Below are 11,174 nucleotides of genomic sequence, written 5' to 3'. Positions count from 1 at the left end.
GATGACCTCTTTCTTCACAACCTCCTGCATGTTGGGGTTCAAACGCCTCTGATGCTGTATCACAGATTTAAAGTCCTCCTCCATCAAGATTTTATGGGTACAAAAGGATGGATTGATCCCTTTATATCCATAATCTTCCAAGCAATCGCCTTCTTATGCTGCTTCAAGACTTCAAGCAATCGATCCTTTTCCTCTGTCGACAATCCAGCAGAAATGATAACGGGCAGATGAGTCTCACCCTCCAAGAAAGCATACTCCAAATGATCTGGAAGCTCCTTAAGCTCACCCGAAGGTGGATCCTCAATAGAAGGGCGTGCTTTAGGCTCAGAAACGCGATCCACAACCTCAAAAACCTCGGGACACGAGGGAAACACGTGACCTATTAGACAGGTCACCTCCTCAACCAATCGATCCACTATGGGCGAACCAACAGTCTCCCCTCCTAGAAGTTGTGTGTCCATAACATCCTCCTCAAATGTAGTATGGAGATGATCACTCACACATGTATCGATAGTCTCAATGAAGTAGAGTGTATCATCCTGACTCTGTGAATGTTGCATGTATTTCCCGATATCAAAGGTAACCTCCTCATCATCAACCCTAAGGGTAAGTCTACCAGTGCAGACATCAATCAAGGCTCTCGTAGTGGCTTGGAATGGGCGACCTAAGATAAGTGGAACATTTTTGTCCTCATCCATGTCTAGAATCACGAAATCGACAGGAAAGACAAACTTATCGATTTTCACCAGCATATTCTCAACTATGCCTCAAGGGTACTTCACTGAATGGTCGGTTTGCTGAATGCTCATAGGAGTCGGCTTGGGCTCTCCCAAGTCTAGCTTAGCAAAAACCGCATATGGCATGAGGTTTATGCTAGCTCCAATATCAGCTAATGCATTGCTGACCGAAAAACTACCAATCAAACATGGGATAGTGAAACTCCCAGGATCATTCATCTTCTTAGGTACTTTGTTCTGAAGAACCACTGAACACTCCTCATTCAAGGTCACCTGCGAAAGCTCCTCAAGTTTCTTTTTGTTGGATAAGATATCCTTCAGAAACTTGGCATACTTGGGCATTTGAGCAAGTGCCTCGAGAAATGGTAAATTTATATGATGTTGCTTAAAAAGCTCAAGGAATTTACCATAGTGTTTCTTCCATTTTCTGCTTCTTCAACCTCTTCGGATATGGAATGGGAGGGACCTACTCTCTCACTGGCTCCTTGGGCCGTGCGGTACTTGCTGGGACTCGCCTCTGTTGCACCTCACCCGGAGACTCAGTTACAATCTCCTCAACAATCTCATCATCGACCGGCTTCGCTGGAACAGCCGGAGGTATGGGCTGAGCGGTCCTGCCGCTTCTCAACGTGATGGCCTTCGCGGTAGCATTCGGGTTGGGCTCTGTGTTGCTTGGAAGGCCCCCCGGTTGTCTCTCAGACAACATCTTGGCAATCTGGCCAAATTGGTTCTCAATGGTCTGCATGGAAGCCTTTTGGCTTCTCAACTGACTCTCGTGCCTCGTGAAACGACCGTCATACTCCCTAAAACGCTTCTCATTCTCAGCCTTTTAAGTGTTTTGACCAGCTAAGATTTGACTAAGCATATCATGCACACTAGGATCGCTAGAAGAAGGTGCCTGCTGAGGTCGAGGTGGACCATATGCTCCATGAGCTGGAGCTGTGGGACGTGGAGCAAATCCGGGTGGATGCTGGTTAGAAGCGTTAGGCTTCCAACTGAAGTTTGGGTGATTCTTCCACCCCGGATTATAAGTATTATTGTAGGGATTACTCTGAGGATGGTATTGGTTTCCTATGAAATCAACATGCTCGTGTGACATGTCTCCCGTTGGAAAATCGCCTACATGATATGCTCCCCCACTCGAAGAACCTCTCGAATGCATTTCCATAACTCAATCAAATTTCAAAGATAAGGCATCCATATGTGCTGTCATGGTTGTGTAGTCGTCCACATGATGAACTCCTTGTCGAGAACTCTTTCCCCTAGGGGGCTGTTGCGTCCGATTTTTCGTGGCACATTTCTCCAAAATCTCAAATGCCTCGGTGGCATTTTTCGTGCCGATATCTCCACTCGAGTATGTATCAACCATCATCTATCCCTGACTGTCCAAACCATGGTAGAAGATCTGACATTGTTGCCACTTGGGCAACCCGTGATGTGGGACCTGTCTCATAAGCTCCTTAAAACGCTCCCATGCCCCGTAAAGGGACTCGTCCTCGTCCTGACGAAAGTTCAGAATCTTGGTTCTCAACCGAACAGTTTTTGTAGGATCGATTTCAGACCCGAATGAGTCAACCAGAAGAGTAATTCACCAATTCAAAAGGCGGAAACTAATGAATCAGTGTTATCTCAGCCGTATTCACCTTAATCTGTCGTTTTTATTGATAATAAAGCTTTTCACAATCTGACGACACTTCGGCAGCACTTCGTTGCAAACCGGAAGAACTGATACAACTGCTAACTGATTTCGCTCCAACTACATATTTATAGGGCATGCTATTCCGCTTGAACATATCATGTTCGGTTCAAGCGGAATCACCACAATCAACTCAAGCGAAATCAAGCAGTTACAACTTCGAGCGGAATCAGGATTAAATGGTATTTCGCTTGAAATGACACCATCATTTCAAGCGGAATCACTTACAAGTCTATTTCCTTGATTCCCGAGCCCTAATCTAGCTTTATCTAATCAAGACTTGATACAAGACGTAGGCGATAGACGGATGCACCAACAAACTCCCCTTCGAATGTTGACGGAGTCTTCAGTGTCGAGTCTTTGATTGTCAAACCTTCAGTCTTTATCAGTCTTTATGCTTCTTTCCGAAGTATTCTCCATTGTAAGCATCCTTACTCAATCTCTATCTTAATGTCTTCAGACTCCCCCTCTCAACGTGCTGGGATCGTAGTCTGGAAATCACCATTTGCTCAGATATCGGAATCTGGCTTTGATCATTTCTTCATTCCTACAAACTCTCTACCACACACATAAGTTTCTCAAAGTTTAAATCTTTAAAATTTAGAAACCATTTGCAAGAAACATTCAAAAATGATTTATTCTTTGAAAACCATTTGTCAAAATAATCATTTTCACACAATCTTTATCCAAACCTGTTCATCATGTTTAGCACTTGGGATTTTGAATGTCAGCTCTTCAACACCAGTTGTTGAAAATCTTTTTGAATTTTTTTTAAAAAAAATATGCTAAAACACACTAAAATCTTTTTGGATTTTTGAATGAAAGAAAATGCAGTAAAGAAAATATTTACAGACAATATTTTTGTGAGTTTGTGCAAGAGGATCATATTAGTTTTTGAGACAAATCACTAACACCGTTAAGCTTGATTTCATTTTAAGTTCTAAACAATTCACCTAGATTGTCAGTATACCGGTCCTCTTAAATTTTCACACAAATTTCAACTGATCCGAGATACGATATTAATGTCTTAGATACTTAAACTTATTCGCATGTCCCACCACTTAAATATACTCCCGTATCCAGATCCCAGTATTCAGTCTTACAGGTGAGTATACCACAGATGATATCTGTAAAGGGGTTAAATTGCGAGGGCCGTGAGAGCTCAGGTCGATACTTCCGTATACGCAGAGAGATAACGGCTTCAACTTTTGGTGTGTCCCCTTTAGAGGATCTTTTCTTCAACAGCAATGATTATCAATTTTATTGTTTCAACATTTTTGCTGAGGGTTGTGCTATATTTCAAGCATTTGCAGAAAGTATTATTCGGGGACTAGGTCAGAATTTCCATTCAGCAGAAGTCCTGGAATAATACCCCAGATATCACTGAGTATAAAGATCTAGTATTTCAGAAAGAGGTACCTTTCAAACAAGATTTCGGGGGTTACCCATATATCCAAGAAATGTTACCCACAAGATAAGCAAGTTTGAAATTTTAGGTTTATATCTCGTCATAATCTACTAAATGTGCAAAAACCTACTGGCACCTCCACGGTGAGATTGTTTATCACATTTTTACTTTACATTTCTTTAGCGTGCTGTGATAGTCCACTGATGTACTATCATTTCCTCTTTTATACAACAAAAACTCATTTTTCATTTTATCATGTTTTTGGCTTTTTCAAATTTTCTAATGTTTTTGGATTTTCTGAAATTTTTAAATTTTTACTCCCCCTAAAATTCAAACACATTTAAAAGAAATTTGAAAACAAACTATACAAGATCATGACACCTGATATCAAAACGCCTCAATTCTCCATCCACTTGGCATAAACAATCAGAACTCCCCTCACAACAAACCATTTTCCCATTAAGATTTCAAAACACTTAAGTTTGTTTTAATCAAAATGGTTTTTCTGGAAAATTAGTTTTGTTGATTTTATCACTTATAGGTTCGGGGTAAACTCATCACATTGTTTTTCAATCACTTTATATGAGGATTACATCAAGTTTAACTTAATGACCTTGATTAACCACTTGTAAGATCAAAATCCAAACACTTATAAAGCTCTTCAACCAATTACCACTTGTTGGTTGAATTCTCAAGATGCCAATTCCTACTCCACATTTACCAACCTGGGAGTTCCGGCAAGTCACACTTTTCAATTTAAATTTTCAAAAACATTTTCAAGAATGATGTCGATTCACGCTCCGCGATTACCAACTTGGGAGCTCCGGCAAGTCAGGTTTTTACTCTTTGAAAAATATATCCACCCAAGCCTGACCTTCCTTGGGTGTAACCTTTTCAGTCTCATTTGGGGTTGTATCTTTCCTTTTTGATTGATAAAACTCTTTTACCCCTTTAGCCTTCCCCTCAATCATTTTTCCAAAAATGTTTTCCACTGCAGGGTTAAAGGCTTTTTCAATATCTAATTCTTTCTTTTTAGGAAAAAAATGATTTGAAATTTCTACTTTTCCGATTTTAGATTTCAAATTTTTAACATTCAGTGATGGAAAATTCACATCATCCACTGTTAAAACTGATTTTTCAACCTTTTCTTCAACATGTGGCTCCTCTGATTTTGTGGAATCAGATTCATCACCAGAACTGTTTCCAGAACCCTTAACAACCCATTTTTGGTTTTTCAAATTTTCTTTCCTTTTTACCACATTCTTTGAACATTCTCCAACTTCAAAAGTTGAATTTTCAAAGTCTGTAAATTTTCTGGTTCAAAGTTCAGTTTTCTCAACAACTTTTTCTTTCAGTTTACCAGAGACTCCCTGTTTTGTCTGTATCGCCTTTGGACAATTTCTGGCAATATGATCGACTGTTTTACACTGAAAACAGGTTCTTGTCTTTGTAGTCTTCTGAGCAACACTTTTCTTCATGTCTTCTTGCTTCTTTGCAAGGAATTCTTTGTTCGTCTGCTTTCTGAAAGCCTGCTCCTTTTCAGTCTCTGTCGTTTTTCCTGAAACAAACATAGTTTTTGGTTTATAAACTTTTTCATTTTTTGCAATTTTTCAGTTGATTAAATCCAAGACCTTTCTTTTTAAAATTACGATTATGGTTTGGTTTCTTTTGGAAACTATAACCACAATTGTAACCCATTTTCTTGTTAATTCTTTGTTGATCTCTTGAAGTGTATTGTTTAGGTTTTTCCAGAAAGATTTAAATCTTTTATTTTAGAAATATTAATTTCTGTAATTTTGAAAACCTTTTTAATCATTTCAATTCTAACACTTCTTATTGGAAAAATCTCATCAGAATATAATTTGTTAGAATCTTTCAAAGTATATGCTACTTTGATCGATTCGTCATTCAAATTAGATTTTGATAGCAAAAATTCATTATCATAAACCCGTTTGTCCTTTTTGATTGTTGACTTTGACGTATCGGATCAAGACTTTGACTCAGATTTGAACTCTGGTTTTGACTCCTCTATGTCATCTTTATCCAACACCTGATCGACCACACTTTTTATCAACTTTGACTCATGATCAGTGTCGGATGATGTGAACGTGACATCAATATTTTCTGGCAAATTATCCGACGACCCAGACTCCCATTGTAAATTTGTTGCCTTTTTAACACTTTCGGAATTTGGATTTCGAGGAGAATATCCATTTTCAACCGGGGGCGGACATCTATTGTAGACAACACTTGGTTTCTTACCAGAAATTTTCACTTCATCATCTTCTTTTGTCTCGGACTTCTTTTCTTCCGAAGTCTTCTTTTCTTCAAACGTCGTCATTCTTTCCACAATAGGATAAATCCTGTCAACAACAAAAGTAGAACATGAGTAACTTTTCAATAAATTGTTAATTCTTTCAGTTTCAATTCTTTGTGTTGCCAATTTCAATTCAAGCTCAGCACACTTCTCTGTGTAGTAGTCGACATTGTCAAGCTGTCTCATGTATGCTCCTTTGAGTGTATTCATTGCTACAGCTTGTTCACTACTTGACTTGTTGTACTTGTTCATTTCTCTGTTCAGTGTATCATATGATTCTTTCAGCCTTTTTATGTTGTGGAGCAACTCATTGTTTTGCTTGATCAAAGAATCACAATTCATACACTTCTCAGGAACTTTGACTTCTTCAGTATCAGCTTTGATCTCAAATTCTGGAACTTCTTTGACTATTCTCACTAGAACTTCTTCTCTAGCATTTTTCTTTTTCTCAGCTTCAGCTTGTTTCCTTTCTTCTTCTTCTTAACTTCTTCTCCATTTCTCCTCTTCAGCTTCCCTCATTTTTTTGTATTTTTTCTGCCCAATATATATCAGAAGCATTAGCAACAAAAGCTTTAGCATTTAACATCTCTTTCTCCATAAATTCTTTACTTGGGCAAAAATTGTCCCAACTGAAACCTTCTGGCAATTTTTCATCATCTTGATCTGCCATACACACTTTACTGTCCGTTGGAATCTATTTATCCCAGCTGAATCCACCATCCTTTCCCTGATTAACCAAACACGCTCTCTTTGAATCTTCAATTTCTTTTCTACCATGTGCAGTTTGAGCCTGTTGTTTTTGATATGGCTGTTGTGTAACTTGATGATAAATCGCCTTTTTGTAGTAATCGTTGTTTCCGAAAGGATTTTGAGCTCCACTCGCTTCATGATTCGTGCACTCCGTTTTGAAATGCCCCTTTTCCCTACAATGAAAACACGTAACTTTAGACTTATCAAAACCTAAAGTTGAAACATGTGCCTCACGAAAATTATCTTTGCCTGTAATCTGTTTGAACTTTTCAGCCCGTCTCAACACACTAGCCATGCACCATTTAATATCCATCAATTCCATCTCCTCTGCATCAATTTGATCGTAATCCTCTTTCGTGAGCATTGGATTCCCGATCCTCCCTGCAACTAAGCCTCCATAGGATTCAAGCACCGTCACCAACAAAGACATGTGGCTTTTAGCAACTTCCTCAATATAATTTTGATCATTTTCAAGTTTTAAAGCAATGTTGCATTGAAGAACTTTGCCACTCTTTGTTGTAGAAAACTGTGGATCATATGTTGGAAATGAAGAAAATCCTGTTGTGCTGCTTGATCCCTGAGATGAACTTTCAGACGACCCTTTCACATTAAAAGCAGTTTCAACCTTTGGAGAGAAATTTGTCTTTTCACTAACACCACTTTTAAAGTACAAGCCGATGTCTTGTTCTCCATCATAGTTCTTCATCCTAGCAATCTTTCTCTGCTCCATCTCTTGAGCTTCAAGATGTTTGATGAACTCACCCAGTGTTAACTTTTTATATTCTTTTCTGTTGTTTCTCAACATCATCAGATATATTCCCCAAGTATCATGTGGTAACGTATCCGCAAGTTTTTCAATCATCTCATCAGTATCCTTTTTGATGCCTAATTTTGTCATATTTCTCACCAAGTTACAATATCTTTCAATAATTTGCTTGGTGTTTTCTGATTTCAAACCCCGAAATAGATCAAATTCTTTCTTCATGAGTGACATCTTGTTTTTGAGCATTTCATCACTTCCCAGAAATTTTGCTTCCAATTCATTCCAGATCGAATAAGCACTTCCATCATGTTGAAGCAAAATCAAGATGTCCTCCTTAATCGCTTGCTGTAACAAACTCACCATCAATTTCTCATCTCTATATTTCTTTTTCTCATCAGCAGTCATTTATCTGATTGGCGTTAATTAATTACCGTTCTTTGTTGGCCTTTCATATGGAACTTCAGTATGTTCTCAAGCATCCAAATGATAAGCTTCAACCCAGTTACCAAACCGTTCGGACCAACCGTTATAATCATCAATATCCAAAAGCTTAGGCAGTTTTTATGAAGTCCCTGTTTCATTTTCAAGTAATGCACTCTGAGTAATGTTCATTGGACCAGCAAAAGCGTTATAAAACTCGTTGTCCATTAGTCAATTTCCAAAAGTTCACAACTCTTCAAATTCAAGAGAAATAGCAAGAATATGCTTTCAAGTGAAATCAAACAACAATGTACTTTCAAGCGAAATATCAATGGCTGTTCAAGCGGAATACTAATAATTGTTCAAGCGGAATACCAACTGAAGCGAAACCAGGTGACTTTTCAAGCGGAACCGCTGTTTTGAGCGGAATCAACTCTACCTTTTCAAGCGGAATCTCGAATGTCAAGCGGAATCAGTGTATTCGAGCGAAATCACCCCACTTGTTCAAGCGGAATAAAGATCAATTCCAAGCGAAATCACACTGACGTCATCATTTCGAACAACATTTCAAGCGAAATATCAAAAATCTTAACTTTTTGATCGATTTTACTTCTGAAACTTTCAAGGATTTATCAAAACATGATTGCGAGTGATCTTGTGAAAAATTGAGCCAGTTTTACCGTGAAAAATTTTGGATTTTGAAGAAGAAGGTGTAGAAAATCAGAAAATACAGCTGAAATGGCAAGAACTCTTCTTCCTGAGCTCTGATACCACTTGTAGGATTGATTTCAGACCCGAATGAGTCAATCAGAAGAGTAATTCACCAATTCAAGAGGCGGAAACTAATGAATCAGTGTTATCTCAGCCGTATTCACCTTAATCTGTCGTTTTTATTGATAATAAAGCTTTTTACAATCTGACGACACTTCGGCAGCACTTCGTTGCAAACCGGAAGAACTGATACAATTGCTAACTGATTTCGCTCCAACTACCTATTTATAAGGCATGCTATTCCGCTTGAACATATCATGTTCGGTTCAAGCGGAATCACCACAATCAACTCAAGCGAAATCAGACAGTTACAACTTCGAGCGGAATCAGGATTAAATGGTATTTCGCTTGAAATGACACCATCATTTCAAGCGGAATCACTTACAAGTCTATTTCCTTGATTCCCGAACCCTAATCTAGCTTTATCTAATCAAGACTCGATACAAGACGTAGGCGACAGACGGATGCACCAACAGTTTTCTTTGGAGGGAAATATTTCTGAAGGAACTTCTTAGCTAATTGATTCCATGTAGTAATAGATCCAGCTGGAAGCGAAAGAAGCCACTCCTTGGCCCCATCCCGTAAAGAAAACGGAAAGAGCCGAAGGCGGATAGCATCCGGTGATGCATCACGAATCCTAAACATGGCACAAACCTCTAGAAACCCCGCGATGTGAACACTAGGATCCTCGTGATCCTTGCCATAAAACTGTACCGCATTGTGCAACATCGATATGGTGCCAGCCTTGATCTTGAAATTTTTATTGTCAATTGTTGGTGCATTGATGCTTGCAGATAAACCATCGAGTGATGGTTTTCCTATTTCATTCAAGATCCTCATCTCCTCTACGTCCGCCATATCGACCCGAATCTCGTAGAATGTGTCGTCGTCCGTCGCGTCCGCCTCAATCGTCTCGGCTACCACGCGAAACCGCTCCCGCAATCTCCGGTGAAGATCGCGCTCCGGCTCCGATGAAGGCTCAACGATATCAGCAGTGGGGGTTGAGGACATGCACAACCTGTAGGGAATAAGGAGAAGCACGATGCACAATATATATATATATATATATATATATATATATATATATATATATATATATATATATATATATATATATATAAACAAAAAATAACTAGCAAATAATCATTTTTTTCTTTCTTTTTTCAAATAATCAAGCAAAGGCAAATAAAACAAGAGGACAAAAACTTTATACAATTTTCTCAAGTGGCTAAATAAGTAACTCGAACCGTTCTCAAGAAGACCGCATCCCCGGAAACGACGCCAAAAACTTGATGTGCGTGAATTAAATATATTTTTAATTTAGTTTTTCTTCACACAAATTTAGTTTTAAAAATGGTTTTTCACTTAGGAACTAGCTACACACACAAAAGGGCAAGTGTACCCGTCGGGTGGTAATATTGCTAATCGGCAAGAACCAGATATCAATCCGTGGATGCGGTGTCTTGATACTAAACTTTTGCTACTTTAAAGCCTTTTCAAGTGGTAGGTTGATTTTCCTAACTTAACATGCAAATAAGTAAACTACTAAAAATTCTAGAAAGGAACAACATCTAAGAAAGGTTGCCTAAATTAAGTATCCACTAACTCACATGTGACAACAAAGAGGAAGGGTTTGTGATGATGCAAGCTCTAAATTCAACTAAGTCCCCAATCAAGGCTTCATAGTCTATAATTCTTAGGAAAACTAAAAATGAATTAACATTCTAATCACCTAAAAATTATTCTTTTAAGCTCACTTGCTAAGTTGATGTTAATCTTTAATCATGATATATTTATTTGTCAAACCTCCTAACTCTACAAATTAGGGAAAACTAATATAAACAACACACTAATCACCCTAACTTGGTTTCAAGTAGTTGGCACTATCATCATGTTCTTGATATGAACCATAAGCATGGTCATGCTAGCTAACAACTTTGGCCTAAATCATCAAACCAACATGAACACAAACTATAGAATTCAAATAAACATACTTTTGATCTTTCCAAATCTAGATGCAAGAATTCATACACATGCTAAAATCATCATTCATATCACATTAGCAATCACCATTCCTAGTTTCATGCTATGAATCATACTAACAAGTTAACAAGATTCAATAATCACAATCTTTACATGGGCTTTCCAACACAACATGTAAATACTTATGAGCAAACATTCAAGAACAAGAACTTTAAGCATGTCCATGAACTCAAAGAATAAGATTAAGTGTCAACATGAAGATTAACAAAAGCAATCATCACATCTACTTCCATGTTATCACATATTCATTAGCTTCAACAAAGTTTAGA

The 11,174-nt window shown here is 38.1% G+C and overlaps 1 protein-coding gene across 1 annotated transcript; it reads right to left on the bottom strand.

Moving 5' to 3' along the window:
* Positions 1-767: 767 nt before the first annotated feature.
* On the bottom strand, positions 768-1,079 carry LOC110882034. Its single transcript, XM_022130137.1, has one exon. The coding sequence runs from the start codon at positions 1,077-1,079 to the stop codon at positions 768-770; it is 312 nt and encodes a 103-aa protein (XP_021985829.1).
* Between the last annotated feature and the right edge of the window lie 10,095 nt (positions 1,080-11,174).

The sequence above is a fragment of the Helianthus annuus genome, chromosome 7, assembly GCF_002127325.2.
Source record: "Helianthus annuus cultivar XRQ/B chromosome 7, HanXRQr2.0-SUNRISE, whole genome shotgun sequence".
NCBI classification, from domain to species: Eukaryota; Viridiplantae; Streptophyta; class Magnoliopsida; order Asterales; family Asteraceae; genus Helianthus; species Helianthus annuus.
The sequence above is the reverse complement of the archived record's forward strand: the minus strand, read 5'-3'. Positions and strand labels throughout refer to the sequence as shown.